Source organism: Tetrahymena thermophila (genome assembly GCF_000189635.1).
Source record: "Tetrahymena thermophila SB210 genomic scaffold scf_8254674, whole genome shotgun sequence".
NCBI classification, from domain to species: Eukaryota; Ciliophora; class Oligohymenophorea; order Hymenostomatida; family Tetrahymenidae; genus Tetrahymena; species Tetrahymena thermophila.
Genome location: NW_002476440.1, coordinates 39,181 through 61,753, shown reverse-complemented (window position 1 = coordinate 61,753; position 22,573 = coordinate 39,181). Strand labels below are relative to the sequence as shown.

The 22,573-nt window shown below is 19.6% G+C and overlaps 7 protein-coding genes across 7 annotated transcripts in view; all 7 read right to left on the bottom strand. All coding sequences in view use genetic code 6, as the record gives it.

The window, feature by feature from the left end:
* Positions 1-88: 88 nt before the first annotated feature.
* On the bottom strand, positions 89-1,479 carry TTHERM_000741671 (transmembrane protein, putative; the record flags this gene model as incomplete). The annotated part of the gene is made up of 5 exons (XM_012797005.1): positions 89-335; positions 395-484; positions 733-799; positions 877-1,154; positions 1,409-1,479. The coding sequence occupies 5 exons, from the start codon at positions 1,477-1,479 to the stop codon at positions 89-91; spliced, it is 753 nt and encodes a 250-aa protein (XP_012652459.1).
* Positions 1,480-2,000: 521 nt separating this feature from the next.
* On the bottom strand, positions 2,001-3,848 carry TTHERM_000741660 (transmembrane protein, putative; the record flags this gene model as incomplete). Its single annotated transcript, XM_012797004.1, has 6 exons — positions 2,001-2,115; positions 2,363-2,628; positions 2,716-2,771; positions 3,096-3,133; positions 3,610-3,659; positions 3,717-3,848. The coding sequence occupies 6 exons, from the start codon at positions 3,846-3,848 to the stop codon at positions 2,001-2,003; spliced, it is 657 nt and encodes a 218-aa protein (XP_012652458.1).
* Positions 3,849-4,977: 1,129 nt separating this feature from the next.
* On the bottom strand, positions 4,978-7,196 carry TTHERM_00741650 (hypothetical protein). The gene is made up of 7 exons (XM_001013537.2): positions 7,061-7,196; positions 6,869-7,008; positions 6,704-6,817; positions 6,525-6,638; positions 6,306-6,470; positions 5,940-6,026; positions 4,978-5,878 (listed from the first exon to the last, which is right to left on the bottom strand). The coding sequence occupies exons 1-7, from the start codon at positions 7,165-7,167 to the stop codon at positions 5,064-5,066; spliced, it is 1,542 nt and encodes a 513-aa protein (XP_001013537.2). The 5' UTR covers positions 7,168-7,196; the 3' UTR covers positions 4,978-5,063.
* A 771-nt stretch (positions 7,197-7,967) lies between these two features.
* TTHERM_00741640 (hypothetical protein) lies at positions 7,968-10,053 on the bottom strand (the record flags this gene model as incomplete). The annotated part of the gene is made up of 9 exons (XM_001013536.2): positions 7,968-8,004; positions 8,104-8,650; positions 8,707-8,793; positions 8,862-8,939; positions 9,163-9,303; positions 9,353-9,466; positions 9,523-9,678; positions 9,740-9,882; positions 9,953-10,053. The coding sequence occupies 9 exons, from the start codon at positions 10,051-10,053 to the stop codon at positions 7,968-7,970; spliced, it is 1,404 nt and encodes a 467-aa protein (XP_001013536.2).
* A 1,229-nt stretch (positions 10,054-11,282) lies between these two features.
* On the bottom strand, positions 11,283-13,430 carry TTHERM_00741630 (hypothetical protein; the record flags this gene model as incomplete). The annotated part of the gene is made up of 7 exons (XM_001013535.2): positions 11,283-12,100; positions 12,158-12,244; positions 12,319-12,402; positions 12,556-12,720; positions 12,937-13,062; positions 13,114-13,265; positions 13,324-13,430. 7 exons carry the CDS (start codon positions 13,428-13,430, stop codon positions 11,283-11,285), a joined length of 1,539 nt encoding a protein of 512 aa, XP_001013535.2.
* A 2,449-nt stretch (positions 13,431-15,879) lies between these two features.
* TTHERM_000740641 (kinase domain protein, putative) lies at positions 15,880-21,924 on the bottom strand (the record flags this gene model as incomplete). Its single annotated transcript, XM_012797003.1, has 18 exons — positions 15,880-16,000; positions 16,262-16,351; positions 16,616-16,705; positions 16,963-17,052; positions 17,312-17,401; positions 17,666-17,755; positions 18,022-18,111; positions 18,371-18,460; positions 18,704-18,793; positions 19,065-19,154; positions 19,425-19,514; positions 19,793-19,882; positions 20,149-20,238; positions 20,472-20,561; positions 20,849-20,938; positions 21,195-21,284; positions 21,780-21,829; positions 21,886-21,924. 18 exons carry the CDS (start codon positions 21,922-21,924, stop codon positions 15,880-15,882), a joined length of 1,560 nt encoding a protein of 519 aa, XP_012652457.1.
* Positions 21,925-22,543: 619 nt separating this feature from the next.
* Positions 22,544-22,573, bottom strand: part of TTHERM_000740630 (hypothetical protein) — a gene marked incomplete at both ends in the record, with an annotated part of 653 nt that continues 623 nt past the window's right edge. Inside the window, one exon of the mRNA XM_012797002.1 lies at positions 22,544-22,573. This exon is cut by the window's right edge and continues 122 nt beyond it. Coding sequence (XP_012652456.1) covers positions 22,544-22,573 — 30 coding nt within the window.

Sequence of the window (22,573 nt, the reverse complement as noted above, 5' to 3'; positions counted from 1 at the left end):
AAAAAATTAATCAAATAAATTTATTTATATTCATTTAAATAATTAAAAATATCACAATCCAAAACAAATAAACTGTTTTTACCTTGTATCAAGTGTCAAATTTGAGAGATTAATGCAATTTGCTAAACCAGAACCTAAGCCTGATGCACCTATTGCACCAATTTTATTGCCACTTTTTAAAAATTGAAGAAAAAATATATAATTAAATAGTTAATTAGAAGGAAAAATTGAAGATAAAATAATAAAAGTAAAATTAAAAATAAAAATAAAAAGATTAATTAAATTAACAAAGAAAGATCAAAAAAAAGCAAGCATACGAAAAAAGAACTTTATTGCTTTAAATTAATTTTTTAATTAAAAATATCACAATTAAAAATAAATAAAATGTTTTTACCTAATGCTAAGTGTCAAATTTGAGAGATTAATGCAATTTGCTAATCCAGAACCTAAGCCTGATGCACCTTCGCCACCAATTTAATTGGTACTTTTTAAATGTTTAAGAAAAAATAAATAATTATAGAGTTAATTAGAACAAAAAAATGAAAAAAAATATATTAAATAATAAGATTAATCAATAATAAATGCAAAGAGTGAAAATATAATGATAAGTTAAATTAACAAAGAAAGAAAGAAAGAACAAAAAAAAGCAAGCAAAGTAAAAAGAAAAAGAAAAAAGAACTTTATTATTTTAAATTAGTTTTTATAATTAAAAATAAAGAAACAGTTTTTTACTAAAGTTGAAGAGTTAAATTTGAGAGATTAATGCAATTTGCTAATCCAGAACCTAAGCCTGATACCCCTTCATTACCAATTTTATTATAAAAAAACTTTTTTTGTCCAAAATCTATTAAAAAAGGGAGGGGTGTAAAAATGAACCTAGCAGGCGTGGCAGGCGTGGCATGCTTGTGCTTAGTGAACTTAGTGAACTTAGACTGTAAAATATGAAATTTCTTAAATTCATATGTAAAGCATATAAAAAGAAAAAGAAAAAATAAAAACACTTAATAAATACATAATAATATAAAGAAAAATATATAAAAAATTATAATGAAAAAAATAAAATAAAATAAAATATAATTAATTTTAAGATGTATTCTGAGTGCATTTATATGTGCGAGTATTTCTATTCTATTCTATCACCAATTTAATTCAACCTTTTAAATATTGAAAAATATTTATAATTAAATAGTAAATTAGAAGGAAAAAATTAAGAAAAAATAAAATATGAAAAAATAAGATAAATTAATTAATAATAAATGCAAAAGTTGAAAATAAAATGATGAGCTAAATATCAAAGAAAGAACAAAAAAAAAAGTAAGCACAATAAATAGAAAAAAGGGCTTTATTGTTTTAAATTAGTTTTTATAATTAAAAATATCACAATCAAAAATAAATAAACTGTTTTTACTCAAGATAAAGTCTCAAATTTGAAAGATTAGTACATTTTGCTAAACCAGAACCTAAGCCTGATGCACCCATTGCACAAATTTAATTATAACTTTTTAAATATTGAAGAAAAATATATATTTAAATTTTTAATTAGAAAGTAAAAATAGAGAAAAAATATGAAATAAGTTGTTAAATTAACAAAGAAAAAACAAAAAAAAGCAAGCACAATAAAAAGAAAAAGATAAAAGAGCTTCTTATTAAAAATATCACAATCAAAAATAAATAAACTGTTTTAACTTAAGATTAAGTGTCAAATTTGAGAGATTAATGCAATTTGCTAAAGCAGAACCTAAATCTGATGTACCTTCATCGCTAATTTAATTTTCACTTTATAAATATTGAAGAAAAAATATATGATTAATTAGTTAATTAGAAGGAAAAAAAGAAAAAATATGAAATAATAGGATTAATTAATAGAAAAAGGAAAAGTTGAAAATTAATTGATAAATAAAATTAACAAAGAAAGAACAAAAAAAAGCAAGCACAACAAAAATAAAAAGAAAAAGAGCTATATTGTTTTAAATTAGTTTTTATAATTAAAAATATCACAATCAAAAATAAATTAACTGTTTTTACCTAAGGTCAAGTGTCAAATTTGAGAGATTAATGCAGTTAGCTAACCCAGAACTTAAGCCTGATGCACTTTCACCACCAATAAAATTGATACTTTTTAAATATTGAAGAAGAAAAATAAATTAAATAATTAATTAAAATAAAAAAAAGAAAATATATGAAATAATAAGATTAATTAATAGAAAAAGGAAAAGTTGAAAATAAAATGATGAGTTGTTAAATTAACAAAGAAAGGACAAAGAAAAAGCAAGCACAATTAAAAGAAAAAAGAACTTAATTGTTTTAAATATCTTTTAAAAATTAAAAATATCATAATCAATAATAAATAAACTGTTTTTACCTAAGGTCAAGTGTCAAATTTGAGAGATTAATGCACTTTGCTAATCCAGAACCTAAGCCTGATGTACCTTCATCACCAATAAAATTGTTACTTTTTAAATATTGAAGAATAAATATTTAATTAAATAATTAATTAGAAGGAAAAAATATAAAATAATAAGATTAATTAAATAATAATAAAAAGAAAAGTTTAAAATAAAATGTTGAGTTAAATTAAAAAAGAGATACAAAAAAAGCAAGTACAATAAAAAAAAAAAGAAATAAGAGCTTTATTATTTTAAATTAGTTTTTATAATTAAAAATATCACAATCCAAAATAAATAAACTGTTTTTACCTAAGTATAAGTATCAAACTTGAGAGATTAATGCAATTTGCTAAACCAGAACCTAAGCCTAATGTACCTTCATTGCTAATTTAATTGTAACTTTTTAAATATTGAAGAAAAATATATAATTAATTAGTTAATTTGAAGGAAAAAAAGAAAAAATAAATATGAAATAATAAGATAGATTAATTAATAATAAAAGGAAAAGTTGAAAATAAAATGATGAATTAAATTAAGAAAGAAAGAAGATAAAAAAACAAGCACAATTAAAAGAAAAACAAAAAAGAGTTATATTGTTTTAAATTAGTTTTTATAATTAAAAATAGAACAATCAAAAATAAATAAACTGTTTTTACTGAAGATCAAGTGTCAAATTTGAGAGATTAATGCAATTTGATAAACAATAACCTAAGCTTGATGCATCTTCATCACCAATTTTATTATTCCTTTTTAAATATTGAATAAAAAATATATAATTAAATAGTAAATTAGAAGGAAAAATGAAGAAAAAATATGAAATAATAAGATTATAATTAGTTAAATTAACAAAGAATGAAAAAAAAGTTAACACAGTAAAATGAAAAAGGAAAATAAATAAAATAAATTAAAAGAGCTTTATGGTTTTAAATTAACTTTTATAGTTAAAAACATTACAATCCTAAACAAATACTGTTTTTATTAATTGTAAGTTTTAATCACAAAAAATGAAGAAAAAATATCAAATAACAAAAAATAAATGATAAATAATTAAAAATTGAAATTAAAATTAAGTTAAAATAGCTAAAAAATTTTTGTTTTAATAAAAATCAATGAATAATGATGATAATTTCTACAAGAAAAATTATTGATTTAAATAAATTGAAAGTTAAATATGTAAAAATTATTAATAATAATAATAATTATATTTCTTAATAAAATATACGCCAGATTAATATGGAGAACCTAATGAGATAAAAGTGAAGAGTCTAAAAACTTTTTTTATCATTAAAAATAAATTTAAAGGATATTAATAAAAAAATAAATAATTACAAGTTTTAACTCTTAATATTCTTTAATCTATTATATCATTTATTTTTTTTTTAAAATATTGAACAGCAAATTATAAAATCTAATTAATTATAAATGGATAAAAAGAACAAATAAAATAGAATAATCAATCATCAAATATTAATTTATAAATTTGCTCTTAAGAAGAGATATAACAGAAAAATTAATTAAAAATTAATTATTTAATCTTAATACTTAATATTTATATGCCGTATATTCTTATAACATATCATTTTTTTTGAAAAAAATAAATTTTGAAAATTTTTTCGAAATAACATATAGTACTCCTGGAGTTTGGGGGGGGGGGGGTTGGTGAGAATTAATGAGGATTTAAGGTATATAAAAAAATATTAGTTATAATATTTTTAATTTAAATATACTTCATATTAATATAGAGAACCTTATGAAATTAAAGTGAAGAGTTAAAAAACTTTTTTTATTAATAAAAAAAATGTAAAGGATATAATAAAAAAATAAATAATTACTTTTTCTAATTCTTCATAATATTTAATATATTTTCTCATTTTTTTTTTCAAGAATATTAAATAAGCAATTTAAGAAACTAATTAATAATAAATGGATAAAAAGAATAAATCAAATTTAATAATTATCAAATAGATATTAATTTATAAATTTGCTTTTATGAAGAGATATCACAAAAAAATTAATTTAGCATTCATTATTTAATCTTAATATTTGTATAAAAAGCAAATACTTAAAAATATTTTAGGAATTAGAGATGTCCAGTTAGTCATATTTGAAAAAATTCTAGTAATTAATATTCTTAATAAGTCCATTTTTCTGTTTTATCCCAGTAATGATGGGAATATTTATAAAATATGTAATTATTATCTAATCCCATTAGTATTTTTGCAAGCACATGTTATTTAAGTATATAGTTTGCATCCACCAAATAAGAGCATTTATACCTACTTAAACCACTGTGAAACTTTTTTTGTAGGAAAATGTTGATATTATTCATCTACAATTATTTTATAGCTTTCTATAATATTTACTTTTTTAATCTTTTAATAATTATAATTACATTTTTTAAATTTCTAATTTTTTTTGTTTTATAATTTTTATACCAAAATATAAATTTCAAGTGCTGTTTTTGGATACTATTCATATTTCTTAACAATATTCAAATTTAGAAAATAATAAATAAATAAATAAATAAATAAATAAATAAATAATTAAATAGAAAGAAATCACTAATCTAAAACAGACTTTTTATTTAAGGATATGCTCTTAAACATTTAAATATTAAAATATTTATATAAAATTAATTATGTATAAATATAATATGTATTAATTAAATAGAATTAGTCATTTAATTTAATACTTATTTATATCTTAAATTTTCTATATAAGAAGAGGAAAATCTGAGTCTATTAACAATTTTATATTGAAGATTAGGTTCTTTTTTAGAGATTAAAAATTAAAGGACTTTTGTTGGAGATCTTCATCTAATAAAATTACTTAAGTAAATCTCTTTAGCTCTGAACTTTTCTCCATAGCAGTAATGTAAATTTCATTTTAAAAGAATTATAATATCCCTAAAATTTTAGAATTGCTTTGAGGAATATTATTTGACATTATCTGAATTTTAACGTAGAACTATTCTTTTTAGCTACTTAAAAAAGATTACATTATTAATTGCGTATAATTATTATCATTTATTTTGGGGTCTTCATTCATTTTTTACTTCTACTTTTAGATTATAGGGAGAAAAGTTTTTAAGATAGAATTAAAAACATTTTTAATAAATTATATAAATTCATTAAAATGATTTATTTATAAGTTTAATTTAAAACTATTTCTTAATAAAATGGAGCACACATTTTAATAATCTGAATGAATAGTTATTTTATTGATATCTGAGATATTAAATCTCTAAATGTATTTATAGCTATGAAGGTCTTAGAGTACAAAAAATGAGTTATATGTAAGGAAGATTATCCTTTTTTTTTTCTCTCCAGAGCTAGATATTTTAGTTGCTAACTCACTAAAAAAATGTTATTTTAGATCATTCGAATTACATGTTTCTTTTTCAAGTATTTATTAAATGAATTTTTCTTAGATTATGTTAACAAAGTCCATGTCTGATTAATAAGATGTGTCTTTAACATCCCTTTATAAATCTTATTAATATAAATAAATTTAGTTAGATAATACACGCAAATGCTTTTTAATATATTTTACTTTAGTTCTTATCAAATGTTTGAGATCTTTTCAATATTGATTTACTGGTTCTTTTTAAATTATTTTAAGAAAACTAATGGTGGTAATCTTTTATAAAAAAAACAATATTAAAAATAAATAGATTAATTCAGTAAGAAATATAGTAGTAGCTTAATTTTTACATTTTAGCTCCCTCGTTTTATTAAAGTAAATATAATAATAACTTAAGAGCTTACTAATGTTTTCAAATGCATCTGATGATTTTAAACACTCATTTAAAAATTTAAACATTTTTTCATAAAATTGATATGAAGAATGTTATTACATTTATTTTTAATACAAAATATAAGTAGTAAAAAATTTTGCTTGTTTAGATTAAAAATTTACTTTTTTAAGAAAGGTCTTCGAAGGTAACCCTTTTATATATAGAGCTCTTCATACTACTATTCATACTGTTCTCACTTTTTTAGCAAATCGAATTATTTAAACTTTTTTTGTTTTAATTTTCACCTTAATCTTCACTTTCTTCTTAATAATCATCAATAAAGCTTTCTTTATTTTACAATATTTATATATTTATTAAAAAAATAAAAAAATTTTGCTTACGTGATTGATTTTTAGGGATTTAAAATAAAAAGCCACTTTGTTTTTAATCTTAATCCAATACTTCAGATTTAAAAATTTAAGAATGGTTTGTTGAGTAATTAGAGATTTTATTGACTAATTTATATTATAAAAAAATTTTACAATCTGAAATATTAAAGTAAGTAATAATTTACTATTACACCTATTTTCCAAGTCATATATTCCTGAGTTGCATGAAAAGTTTTTTATATTTAAGCTATTTATAGAGTTAATTGTTTCTTTAGTATCATCTTCTTCTATGTCAGCGTACGAATCTTCAATATAAATGAATTTTTATAAAACCAAAATTTAATTTATTTTTTTACCTGATAAATCAGATGAGTTCTTTGATTTTAAGGCAATTTCTCTATATTCTCGCTAACATTTACCCTGTATACTAGTATCCATTTAGTATAAAATTGACTCAGTAAGATAGCAGAGACTTTCGGTATTTTGGTAAAGTACTCTTTATAAAAAAATTAAATGATTTAATATGAATAAAATAAACATTCTATTACCTAGAATTTAGTGGGGATGCTTGCGCTTATTCTCTATAAGCTGCATTTTAGTAAAGATGAATATTTATATTTTAGTAATTATCTTTAAAATTGCAGTTTTCAGTCATTTCTCTTTTAGATATTCTTAATATTATGCTTATTTATTATACAAATTAATTAAAATCTAACTAGACATCTAAATTTCTATTTATCTTCATAAATAATTGATCAGTATATATCAAAAAAAAAACTAGCTAGCTAGCTATCCACTTATTAAATCTAATATTATATATTTAAAATAATGTTTATACAGTAAATCAACTTTCAAGAATTTACAATCAAAAACAAATAACTAATTTAAATAAAATTAAAGAAATTAAAAGCAGTAAATTAAATATAATTCAAGTTAATTAATAATTTTTAATAGTTAATTAGCTTTTAAAATAGCAATTCAAATTGAAATTTATTTTATTATTTCTATATTAACTTTGAAAAAGCAAGATTTCATTTATATAAAGATTTTGTTATGAAATTAATTTGTTTTTCATCTTCTATAATTTAATTGATTCTTAATCGAAATTTATCAGATTTTTATTAATACTGTAAATTTATGTTTATTTTTATGTCTAAAAAATATTTTTTTAAAAAGAAATCTTATTTTTTAAGAGAAGTAATCTTTTAAAATAAGAGCTAGTTTTGTCTACTAAATTAGAAGAAATACAGTATGTATATATATATTATAACAATTCTGAGGTCAGACTTATATGATAAATCAAAATTTGAGTAGTAGATAGATATAAAATAAAATTATAATGAAATAATATTTCAATAAGTTGATATATATGAATCTCAATTGAATTTATTATATGATTTGAATTTTTAAGTATATTATTATTTAATTTTATTGATAAAATATGAAAAGTATTTGTCATATCTGAGCTTTACTATGTGCGCTTGGCTTGAATCTATTTAAAATTTAAATATAAATATTATTTTTATTAATCATTTTGACTTAATTCTTCTAAATTAAACTCAATTCATAATATTTCAATTTATTTATTTACTGAATTTGAGTGTAGGACTCTATTTTATACTTATTTAAAGGTGAAGTTAAAACCAATTCAGTGTTTTTATTTTTATTGGTTTTGGCTTATTCTTTTCGTTGTTATTTCCACTCTTACTAAATAGGTAAATAGGTTTCTAAGACACATTTAAAAATGCTTTGAATAAATAAAATAAAAACATTAAAATGTTTAATTTGTAAATTAAGTTAAAAGATATTTTTCACAATGATTGAGCAAATTTTGCTACTCTCAGAATGAATTATTATCTTATTTATATCACAAATATCACATTTTTAAATATGGTTATGACTATAAAGATCTTCTAGAACATAAAAACAATTTAGAGTGATAAAGATGATCTTTTGCTTCTTCTCTCCTGATTTAGATATTTTAGTTACCAGCTCACTGAAAAAATACTTTTTTTATTATGCATATTTAGAAATCTCTTAATCCAGTAAGTCTAAAATAAGTTCTTCATTTTTTATTTTAAAATAGTCCATATCAAGATCGCATGATTAAAAAGTATCCTTTTTCTATTATTTTCTTTCTTAATAAATGAGTAAAAAATAGATAAAATTCATGATTTTTATGTGATATAATTACCTGTATTAAATTAAAGGGATTATGGTTTTTTCAGTATTGGTTTATTAGCTTTTTTAGAATCATCTAACTATAGTTAGATTCTAAACACTTTTTATTATTGTAGTTTGATTAATTTAGAATTGGAATAGATCAAATTTTATAAGTTAATTATTTACCTGAGTTAGTAAATTTTGCTTCTAATTTACTTTGTTGGAGCAAGAGTGATTAATTTTCTTTGCAATTCTAAAATTTGTCTAATTTATTAAATTTAAATGATCTAATTAATTTTTGTCGAAAAGTTATAGAAAAAAGTGAATTTTAAGTGTGAGAATTAAAAGTTTTTAAATTTATTGAAATTGACAAATTCATGTAGTACAACATTAGCTTCAAATATCAAATAAGTGTTTTATTTAATTAATTCTTTATAACAAATAAGAAAGCTATTTCATTCAATCACTTTATTAATTTAATAAATACCTTAAAATATTAAATCTTGAAAGGTAACTCTCTTTGATAGTGATTTTTGTACGTTATGGATTCCGCTTTACTATATAGCTAGATATGTCGAGTCCTTAAAAGAGTTTTTATTTTCATCTTCATTATCGTCAAAAAAGCATCCTTATTTTTAAATAAGACAGATTTTTATTAATTGTTTAAAGCAATTTACTGGACTTATCTAAAGGTAAATCTAGAAAGAAATTTTTTTCTTTTTGATTTAAATCTGTTCCATTAGATTCATAGATTTAATTTGAGTTGGCTGATTAAATTGATGTTTAGTTAACTTTAATTAAAAATATTACTTACAGATTTTAAAAGAAACTAAAATAAACTAAATACTTTTCTAAGAAGATTACGCAGAATTAAAAATATTTTAGTATTTTATATCTTCATTCTATATTTCAGAAATAGGAATCAAGCTTTAAATGATAAAGCTGTTTCTAGAATTAAAAGTTTCGTAAGATTCATGGCTATTAATATTTGTTTTTGAATCATCTATTTATTACAATTTTGCTATTAATTTTTACAACACCAATTTTTTTATTTATGATTTTACCACTCAGGGTGGAGCATTAATCAGATTATAGAATAAGTTTTCTACTTTAATAGCCGCTTATTTTTCTGTGATCTGCTTTCATTTTGCTAAATATTGAATCAAGTTTTTGAGAAAGAGATTATTTAACAGAGTCACATAAAGTTCTTTTATAACATAAGATGTTTGTAAAACAAAAATGATAATAGATACTTCTAATGTTATTAATCTACTTACATAGATTGTGAATAGTCTTTTTTTTCTTCAATAGAGTTTTACTAACAGGGGAGAATTATTTTAGTTTAAAAGTATGTTTGAATCTCGCAACTACAATACATTTATTTTTTCATTTTAGGCTTTATATTTGTTTTAATTACTTTTTTGTTATAAAATCTATTATATTTCATGGTCATTGAAATAACTACTAAATTTCAGGAGAAGATTAATAAATCACCTAAATATAAAATAAAAATTTGAAGATGGTTTCTTCAATTTTTAAACAGAACAATTTTTGTTCAAGTAAATAGCTAATAAAATTAAATTCAAAATTTAAACTTTTGATTATTTACAAAATTCAGTCAGTCAGTCAGTGTATTTATTATATTTTATGATCAACTTTTTTAAATTATTCATACAATCTTTAATATTTGAGCAGCATATTTTTGCGTTTAAAAACCAATCTTTAATTTTATTCTTAAGACCTTAAATTTTTTCCCCTTGCTCATAATTAACTTACTTAAGCCTGTCAAAATTAAATCATTAGTAGCTTAAAAAATTTTGGCAATAATTATATGCAAAAAATATTAACACTAGCTTAAATACTTGAAAATATAATTTAAATTGTACTAAAGAAACTTACACTACTATTTTTACTATTTTATATCTATTTTTAGTACTCCATAAATACAAAATAGCTACAATTTGTTTAATAAAAAAATTTATCCAATAGATTCTTACGTTTTTCTTTTACTATTAATTTGTTGTAAAACCTTTTCTATTAAAATTATAACCCACCATCAGTATACATGTGATGTAAATTTAATTTAATATTCTTCATTTAATAATAAACAAAAAAACCTGATAATCAAACATTTAATAATCATTTATAATTTATTTGATTGTTGATTAATATTTCAAACCATGAATGAATCATATTATTTTAGTTTTGTTTTTCATTTTTAATAAAATTAAGTCACACTATCATTTTAAATATATATATAATCATTTCAAAATATTAAAATTTTCTTTATCCAAATAATAAAATAAGAGTTAATAAATTTATCGCAGTAGCTAAACATTAAAAAATTATTAATTAATACTCATATTATAAATTTCTTTACTACTTACAAACATATAAAATATATAGTATATGAATTATGCAACATAAATAATTTATATATAATAATTATTTATTATACACTACCCATAATCCATATTTATTTGACACTCACTAAACAAAAATATTTAATTAAAAAATCCATAAAATTTTAAAATAAACAAATTATTTTAATTTAGAAATTTATTATAGAAATATGAATAAACATGATATATATTAAATAAGAATCTATCATTTAATTAAATTATTTTTTATATCTTATATTTTCTTTACAAAAATAGGAAAATCTGAGTCTACTAATAATTTTATATGGAAGATTAGGTCTGGATTTCTTATTGATTAAAAAATAAAGTATTATTATTCTAGATTTTCATTTAATAATACTACTTATGTAAATCTCTTTAATTCTTAACACTTCTCCAAACCAGTAATTTAAATTTCATTTTAAAAGAATTATAGTAGTCCTAAAATTATAGAATCACTTTGCGAATTATTATTTGATATAATCTCAATTTTAATGTAAAATTATTCTTTTTAGCTGCTTAAAAAAGATTATTTTTTTTATTATGCGCTATTCTTATCATTAATTTTGGGTTCTTCATTCGTTTTTTACTTCTACTTATAGATTATTGGAAGAAAAGTTTTTAAGACACAATTAAAAATACTTTGAATAAATTTTATAAATTCATTAAAATGATTTATTTATAAGTTTAATAAAAAGCTATTTCTTAATATGATAGAGCACACATTTCTATAATCTGAATGAATTATTATTTTATTGATATCTGAGATATTAAATCTCTAAACGTGTTTATAGCTACAAAGGTCTTAGAGTACAAAAAAAGAGTTATGTGTAAGGAAAATTATCCTTTTTTTCTTCTCACCAGAACTAGATATTTTAGTTGCTAACTCACTAAAAAAGTATTAATTTAGATCATTTGAATTACAGATCTCTTTTTCAAGTATCTATTAAATGAGTTTTTCTTGGATTATGTTACCAAAATCCATGTCTGATTAATAAAATTTGTCTTTAACATCCCTTTATTAAACTAATTAGTATAAATAAATTTAGATATTTTACTCAAATTCTTTTTAAAATTTTTTACTTTAGTTCTGATCCAATCTTTGAAATCCTTTCAATATTGATTTACTAGTTCTTTTTAAATTCTCTTAAGAATATTAATCTAGATAATCTTTTTAAAAAAATCAATTAATAAGATGAGATTTTAAAAATAATTCAGTATGAGTAAGGAAATAAATTGATTACGTAATTTTTTGATTTTATCAACCTAATTTTATTGAAGTAAATATAATAATTTCTTAAAATCTTCTTCATTGCTTTCACATGCATCTAAAAATTAAAAAAAATTTATTCAAAAATAATGTAAATATATATGATTTTGTAGTGAAAATTAATATAGAACAATAATATTTATTTATTCATTTAACTTCAATGAAAAATATAAGAAGAAAAAAACTTTGCTAGTTAAGATTAAAAATTTACTTTTTTAATTAAGGTCTTAGAAGGTAACAGTATTATTTAAAGAACTTTTTATACTACTCATCGTGCTTTTCTCAGTTTTTTAATAATTCGAATTATCTAAACTTTTTTTGCTTTAATTTTCATCTTAATCATAACTTTCTTCTTCCTTATCATCAATAAAGTTTTCTTTTTTTATAATATTTTTATGATAAGAAAATATAAAATTATTTTGCTTAAATAATTGATTTTTAGTGATTTAAAATAAAAAGCTACTTTTTTTTTAATCTGAATCCAATTCTTTAGATTTTAAAATTTGAGAATGGATTGTTGTGTAATTAGATGTTTAATTGGCTAATTATAAAAATCTTACAATCTAAAATACTAACTAAAGTAATAATTTACTGTTACACTTATTTTCGGTATCGTAGATTCCTGAATTGTATGAAAAGTTTTTTATTTTTAAGCTATTTATAGAGTTAATTGTTTCTTTAGTATCATCATCTTCTACTTCTATGTCAGCATACGAATCTTCAATTTTAATGAATTTTTATAAATTCTAAATTTAATTTATTGTTTTACCTGCTAAATTAAATGAGTTCTTTTATTTTAAATCAGTCTCTGTATTTTTTAGCTAGCATTTAACAAAAATACTAGTAGTATCTATTTTATATTAGATTGAATCATGATATTTTGTAAGACAAAAGAGGCTCTCTGTATTTTGGTTAATTATTCTTTATTATAAGAGGTTAGTTAAATCATCTGATATAAATATCATAAATATTATATTACTTAGAGTTTTGAGGGGATACCTAAGCTTACTCTGTTTAAGCAGCAATTTAGGAAAGATAAGTGTTTTTATTTAGGCAATTTTCTTTGAAATTGTAGTTTTCAGTCATTTATTTTTTTCTTTCTTAATTTTTGCTTATTTATTTTACAAATTAATTAAAGTCTAATTGGAGATCTAAGTTGCTTTTTATCATATAAATAGCTGATCAATTTATCAAAAAAAATAATAACCAGCTAGCTAGCTATTCACTTATTAAAATCTAATACGAAACATCATTTAAAAAAAATGCTAATGCAGCAAATAATATTCACTTATTAAAATCTTATAAGAAACACCATTAAAAAAATGTTTATCAAATAAATTTTCTAGAAATTGGAATTGTACTTTATTACTAATTCAGAATAAAATTAATTATCTTCTTAATTTTTTTATTCCTCTAGCTGAGTATTTTGTAATTATTTTAAAAATTTTTTTTCTTATTTTTTTGCTCAAAATCTTTTATTTTTATTCCCTCTTTTTCTGTTTTTATTTTCTCTCTTTTTGACTCACAATTTTCGTAGTAGAAAAAGGGGATATATTTTTAAAAATAATTTTGTTATTTTCTTAATAAAAAAATTAAGGAAATCTTATATTTTTGATATTAAATTGAAACAATATTCATTGGTTTACTACAAATTGCTTAAATAAATAAATATATAAATTATAATAATTTTGAAATTAGATTTAAATGATAAATAAAAATTTTAGTAGTAGATATAAAATAATAAAATACATGAAATAATATTTAAATAATTTGATAAATATATATAAATTTCTATTGAATCTATCATTTGATTTCAATTTGTAAATATATAATACTTTAATTTAATTGATAAAATATGTAAAAATTTGTCATATCAGAGCTCTACTAGTTGTGCTTAACTAGAATATATTAGATATTTAAAGAAAAATATCATTTTTATTTGTATTTTTTATTTAATTATACTTAATTGAGTGGGTCTATTCAATTCATGACATTTCTAACTATTTACTGAATTTGAATTTAGTACTCTTTATTTATTTATTTATTTATTTATTTATTTATTTATTTATTTATTTAAAAGTGAAGCTAAGACCAATTCAGTGTTTTTATTTTTACTGGTTTTAGCTTATACTATGAAGATTATTTCCACTCTTACTTAATAGGTAAATATATTTTAAGGCTCGTTTAAAAATGTTTTGAATAAATTAAATAAATCCCATAAAATTTATTTTAGTTTGTAAAGTAAAAATATATTTCTCACAATAATTGTGCAAATATTGCTTCTCTCAGAATGAATTATTATCTTTTATGTCAGAAATATAAAATTTTTAAATATGGTTATGACTCTAAAGATCTTCTAGCACATAAATAAAATTTTGTGTAATAAAGATGAACTTTTATTTCTTCTCTTTTGAATAAGATATTTTAAAATATACTTTTTTAATACCTTAATTTCAAATTTCTTTATCAAGTAAGGCTAAAATAAGTTATTAATTTTTTATATTAAAATAGATTCTAAAAATAGTAAAAATTAAGCATATGATTTTTTGAAAACTAAAAAGAGCAGCTAGGGTATTTATTTAAAATTGAAAAGTAAAATAGAGGAATATATATTTGCAAATGTTAACATAATTACAAATTATGAAGAGTAAAAAATGAATTCTGATAATTTTTCTTAGCTTTTTATTTTTTAATCAATCATTTTTTAAGATAAAAAGGATTGCTTTATAAAAATTCCTAGGAGTATTTTTTGTTTTTAGAATCAGAATCAAGAGATTATCAAAAATTATTTTATCAAAACTTACTAGGATTTCAAAATCCTAGTAAAAATAGTCTAGAAAGAAAAACAACAGAGGTTAAAATAAAAAGTATAATTTGATTTCTCCCTAAAGTTTTAACCCCTCAGATTCCTTAATATAGTTAATAAATACTATTTAAGATTAAAATCAAACTGTAATATAAAAGCTTGTCATTTTATATTATTTAATAAGATATAATATGACACTAAAATTTCAAATGATTTGATCATTTTTTTATTATTTATAAACTATTTACTAACTTACAAAAATATGAAAGATATTTATAAATCTAAAAACAATAATAAAAACTATCTATCTATCTATTTATGTATCTATATTTTAGGTTAAAAAAATTTTTTCAAAACATTAAATAATAAAACATATAATATTCAATTATTCAAGCATTTAATATTTATTCATCATTTTTGGCCTCTTGTTTATCACTAGAAATATAACATATAGTCAACTAATCTTTTTGATTTAAGACACTTACTTATTACTTTAAATGAGTAAAAATAATTCATTTCGTTTCCACTTTTAATATAAATTAGTGTTAATTTTTAAAAAATATTAAATAAAATAAACTTTTAAATTAAAAATTATTTCTTAAATTAGTAATTAAATAAATAAAATAACATTAGTGAAATAAAAAAGATTAAAAAAATAAATCAAATAAAAGATAACAAATAAATTCAAGGAAATTTTTAGTTTAATATTCATTTTTATAGTTAAAAATATCACAATCCAAAATAAATAAACTGTTTTTACCAAAGATCAAGTGTCAAATTTTAGAGATTCATACACTTTGCTAAAGCAGAACTTAAGCCTGATGCACCTTCGTCACCAATTTAATTTCCACTTTTAAATATTGAAGAAAAAATATATAATTAAATAGTAAATTAGAAGGAAAAAATTAAGAAAAAACATGAAATAATAAGATTAATTAATTAATAATAAAAGATAAAGTTGAAAATAAAATGATGAGTTAAATTAACAAAGAAAGAAAGAAGATAAAAAGGTATGCAGAATAAAAAGAAAAAGAAAAATGAGCTTTTATTGTTTCAAATTAGTTTTTATAATTAAAAATATCACAATCCAAAACAAATAAACTGTTTTTACTCAAGGTTAAGATTCAATCTTGAAAGATTAATGCAATTTGCTAAACCAGAACCTAAGCCTGATGCACCTTCGACACCAATTTCATTGAACCTTTTTAAATATTGAAGAAAAAATTTATAACTTAATAGTAAATTAGAAGGAAAAAATGAAGAAAAAGCATGAAATAATAAGATTAATTAATTAATAATAAAAAATAAAGTTGAAAATAAAATGATAGGTTAAATTAAGAAAGAAAGAAAGAAAGAAAGAAGATAAAAAGGCATGCAGAATAAAAAGAAAAATGAGATTTTATTGTTTTAAATTAGTTTTTATAATTAAAAATATCACAATCTAAAACAAATAAACTTCTTTTACTTAAGATAAAGTGCCAAATTTGATAGATTAATGTAATTTACTAAAGTAGAGCCTAAGCCTAATGCACCTTCGTCACCAATTTTATTGTCACTTTTTAAATATTGAAGAAAAAATATATAATTTAATAGTAAATTAGAAGGAAAAAATGAAGAATTAGCATGAAATATAAGATTAATTTATAATAAAAGCTAAAGTTGAAAATAAACTAATGAGTTAAATTAACAAAGAAAGAAAGAACATAAAAAAGCATGCAGATTAAAAAGAAGAAAACAAATGAGTTTTTATTGTTTTAAATTAGTTTTTATAATTAAAAATATCACAATCCAAAACAAATAAACTGTTTTTACCAAAGATCAAGTGTCAAATTTGAGAGATTCATACACTTTGCTAAAGCAGAACCTAAGCCTGATGCACCTTCTTTACCAATTTGATTGCCACTTTTTAAATATCGAAGAAAAAATATATAATTAAATAGTTAATTAGAAGGAAATAAAGAAGAAAAAATATGAAAAAATAAATAGGATTAATTAATAATAAAAGCTAAAGTTGAAAATAAAATGATGAGTTAAATTAACAAAGAAAGAAAGAAGATAAAAAATAATGCAGAATAAAAAGAAAAAGAAAAATGAGCTTTTATTTTAAATTAGTTTTTATAATTTAAAGTATCACAATCCAAAACAAATAAACTGTTTTTACTAAAGTATAAGATTCAATCTTGAAAGATTAATGCAATTTGCTAAACCAGAACCTAAGCCTGATGCACCTTAGCCACCAATTTCATTGAACCTTTTTAAATATTGAAGAAAAAATATATAATTAAATAGTAAATTAGAAGAAAAAAATGAAGAAAAAATATGAAAAAATAAGATTAATTTATAATAAAAGCTAAGTTGGAAATAAAATGGTGAGTTAAATTAACAAAGAAAGAAAGAAAGAAAGAAGATAAAAAGGTATACAGAATAAAAAGAAAAAGAAAAATGAGCTTTTATTGTTTTAAATTAGTTTTTATAATTAAAAATATCACAATCCAAAACAAAAAACTGTTTTTACGTAAGGGATAGTGTCAAATTTGAGAGATTAAAGCACTTTGCTAAAGCAGAACCTAAGTCTGATGCACCTTCGTCACCAATTTAATTTCGACTTTTAAATATTGAAGAGTAAATATATAATTTAATAGTAAATTAGAAGGAAAAAATGAAGAAAAAGCACGAAATAATAAATAAGATTAATTAATTAATAATAAAAGGTAAAGTTCAAAATAAAATGATGAGTTATATTAACAAAGAAAGAAATAAAGAAAGAAGATTAAAAACCATGCACAATAAAAAGAAAAATGAGCTTTTATTGTTTTAAATTATTTTTTGTAATTAAAATATCACAATCCAAAAAAAATAAACTGTTTTTACAAAAATGAAAGTGTCAAATTTTAGAGATTAATGCAATTTGCTAAAGCAGAACCTAAGCCTAATGCACCTTCGCCATCAAATTTATTGTCACTTTTTAAATATTGAAGAAAAAATATATAATTAAATAGTAAATTTGAAGGAAAAAATTAAGAAAAAGCATGAAATAATAAATAAGATTAATTAATTAATAATAAAAGATAAAGTTGAAAATAAAATGATGATTTAAATTAACAAACAAATAACAAAAAAAGCAAGCACAATAAAAAATAAGAAAAATGAGCTTTTATTGCTTTAAATTAGTTTTTATAATTAAAAATATCAAAATCCAAAACAAATAAACTGTTTTTACGTTAGATCAAGTGTCAAATTTGAAAGATTAATGCAATTTGCTAAAGCAGAACCTAAGCTTGATGCACCTTCCTCACCAATTTAATGATAACTTTTTAAATATTCAAGAAAAAATATATAATTTAATAGTAAATTTGAAAAAAAAATAAAGAAAAAGCATGAAATAATAAATAAGATTAATTATTAAAGCTAAAGTTGAAAACAAAATGATGAGTTAAATTAACAAAGAAAGATTATTAAAAATATCAATAAAAAGAAAAATGAGCTTTTATTGTTTTAAATTAGTTTTTATAATTAAAAATATCACAATCCAAAACAAATAAACTGTTTTTACGAAAGGGATAGTGTCAAATTTGAGAGATTAATGCAATTTGCTAAAGCAGAACCTAAGCCTGATGCACCTTCGTCACTAATTTAATTTTGACTTTTAAATATTGAAGAAAAAATATATAATTAAATAGTAAATTAGAAGGAAAAAATGAAGAAAAAGCATTTGATAATAAATAAGATTAATTAATTAATAATAAAAGATAAAGTTGAAAATAAAATGATGAGTTAAATTAACAAAGAAAGAAAGAAGATAAAAAGGTATGCAGAATAATAAGAAAAAGAAAAAGAAAAACGAGCTTTTATTGTTTCAAATTAGTTTTTATAATTAAAAATATCACAATCCAAAACAAATAAACTGTTTTTACTCAAGGTTAAGATTCAATCTTGAAAGATTAATGCAATTTGCTAAACCAGAACCTAAGCCTGATGCACCTTCGTCACCAATTTTATTGCCACTTTTTAAAAATTGAAGAAAAAATTTATAACTAAATAGTAAATTAGAAGGAAAAAATGAAGAAAAAGCATTTGATAATAAATAAGATTAATGAATTAATAATAAAAGCTAAATTTGAAAATAAAATGGTGACTTAAATTTACAAAGAAAGAAAGAAAGAAGATAAAAATGCATGCAGAATAAAAAGAAAAAGAAAAATGAGCTTTTATTGTTTTAAATTAGTTTTTACAATTAAAAATATCACAATCCAAAACAAATAATCTTCTTTTACTAAAGATAAAGTGCCAAATTTGAAAGATTAATGCAATTTGCTAAAGCAGAACCTAAGCCTGATGCACCTTCGTCACCAATTTTATTATACCTTTTTAAATATTGAAGAATAAATATATAATTTAATAGTAAATTAGAAGGAAAAAATGAAGAAAAAGCATGTAATAATAAATAAGATTAATGAATTAATAATAAAAGCTAAAGTTGAAAATAAAATGATGACTTAAATTTACAAAGAAAGAAAGAAAGAAAGAAAGAAGATAAAAATGCATGCAGAATAAAAAGAAAAAGAAAAATGAGCTTTTATTGTTTTAAATTAGTTTTTATAATTAAGAATATCACAATCCAAAATAAATAAACTGTTTTTACCTAAGATCAAGTTTCAAATTTGAAAGATTAATGCTATTTGATAAAGCAGAACCTAAGCCTGATGCACCTTCGCCACCAATTTCATTATACCTTTTTAAATATTGAAGAAAAAATATATAATTTAATAGTAAATTAGAAGGAAAAAATGAAGAAAAAATATGAAATAATAAATAAGATTAATTTATAATAAAAGCTTAAGTTGGAAATAAAATGGTGCGTTAAATTAACAAAGAAAGAAAGAAGATAAAAAATCATTCAGAATAAAAAGAAAAAGAAAAATGAGCTTTTATTGTTTTAAATTAGTTTTTATAATTAAAAATATCACAATCTAATTAATACAAATAAAACGTTTTTACCCAAGGTAAAGTCTCAAATTTGAGAGATTAATGCACTTTACCAAAGCATAACCTAAGCCTGATAAACCTTCTTCACCAATTTTATTCTCACTTTTTAAATATTCAAGAAAAAATATATAATTAAAAAGTAAATTAATATGAAAAAATAAGATTAATTAATAATAAAAGCTAAAGTTGGAAATAAAATGGTGAGTTAAATTAACAAAGAAAGAAGATAAAAAGGTATGCAGAATAAAAAGAAAAAGGGAAATGAGCTTTTATTGTTTCAAATTAGTTTTTATAATTAAAAATATCACAATCTAAAATAAATAAACTATTTTTACCTAAGATCAAGTGTCAAATTTGAAAGATTAATGCATTTTGCTAAAGCAGAACCTAAGCCTGATGCACCTTCGCCACCAATTTAATTTCGACTTTTAAATATTGAAGAAAAAATAAATAACTTAATAGTTAATTAGAAGGAAAAAATGAAGAAAAAGCATGAAATAATAAATAAGATTAATTAATTAATAATAAAAACTAAAGTTGAAAATAAAATGATGACTTAAATTAAGAAAGAAAGAAAGAAAGAAAGAAAGAAAGAAAGAAAAAAGATAAAAAGGCATGCAGAATAAAAAGAAAAAAAAATGAGCTTTTATTGTTTTAAATTAGTTTTTATAATTAAAAATATCATAATCCAAAACAAATAAACTGTTTTTACATAAGATTAAGTGTTAAATTTGAGAGATTAAAGCACTTTGCTAAAGTAGAACCTAAACCTGATGCACCTTCGTCATCAATTAAATTTTGACTTTTAAATATTGAAGAAAAAATATATCATTAAATAGTAAATTTGAAGGAAAAAATTAAGAAAAAATATGAAAAATAAGATTAATTTATAATAAATGATAAAGTTGGAAATAAAATGATGAGTTAAATTAACAAAGAAAGAAAGAAAATGAAAAATCATGAACAATAAAAAAAGAAAAATGAACTCTTATTGTTTTAAATTAGTTTTTATAATTAAAAATATTATAATTTAAAATAAATAAATAAACTGTTTTTACTCAAGGTTAAGTTTCAAATTTGAAAGATTAATGCAATTTGCTAAAGCAGAACCTAAGTTTAATACGCCAATTGTACCAATTCTATTGCGACTTTTTAAATATTAAAGAAAAAATATATTATTAAATAGTAAATTAGAAGGAAAAAATGAAGAAAAAATAAGATTAATTAATTAATAATAAAAGCTAAAGTTGAAAAAATAATTATGGGTTAAATTAACAGAGAAAGAACCAAAAAAGAACAAGTGCAATAAAAGGAAAAAAAAAAAAATCAAATAACCTGTAATGTATTAAATTAATTTTTATAATTAAAAATATTACAATCCAAAACAAATAAACTGTTTTTATCAAGTGTAAATGTTAATGGCAAAAAATGAACAAAAAATATAAAATAATAAAAAATAAATCATTAAAAATAGAAATGAAAATGAAGTTAAAGTAGCTAAAAAATTTTTGTTTTAATAAAAATCAACGATTGAATAATGATGATAATTTCTCTTACAAAAATTATTTATTTAAATATATTGAAAGTTAAATATATAAAAAATATTAATAATATTAAAAATAATATTTATAAATTAAATATACCTCAGATCAATATGGAGAACCTAATGAGATAAAAGTGGAGAGTTTAAAAACTTTTTTTATTAATAAAATAAAATGTAAAGGATATTAATAAAAAACAAATAATTACTTCTTTTAAGTAATAATAATTTTTAATCTATTATATCATTTATTTTTTTTTTCAAAAATATTGAAAAGAAATTTATGGAATTTAATTAATTATAAATAGATAAAAAGAAGAAATAAAATATCATATCAAATATTAATTTATAAATTTGCTTTCATCAAGAGATATCACATAAAAATTAATTTAACATTCATTATTTAATTTTAATAATTGTATTTTAAATAAATACTTAAAAGTAAAGTAGAAATTAGTGATGGATAGTAGTATAGTTAGTTATTCATATTTGAAAAAAATTAGTAATTAATTAACGTTCTTAAATTTTATAAAAATAATTTATTTTAGTAGATTTTTTTTTTAGATTAATAATTAATTATAGGAATATTTAATATATATCTAGTTACTTTCTAATCTGCTTAGTTTTTTTACAAGCACATACTATTTAGGTATATTATATTGAATGAAAATAATTGATTTTTTTATCATAATCTAAATGCAAAATTAAATAAAAACATGTAAAAATAATAAAATAAAATCTAAAACTGACTTTTCATTTGGGTATGCCCTTTTTAACTTATAAAATTTTATAATAAACAAATTATTTTAATTTAGAAATTTATTATAGAAATATGAATAAACATGAAATATATTAAATAAGAATCTATCATTTAATTAAATTATTTTTTATATCTTA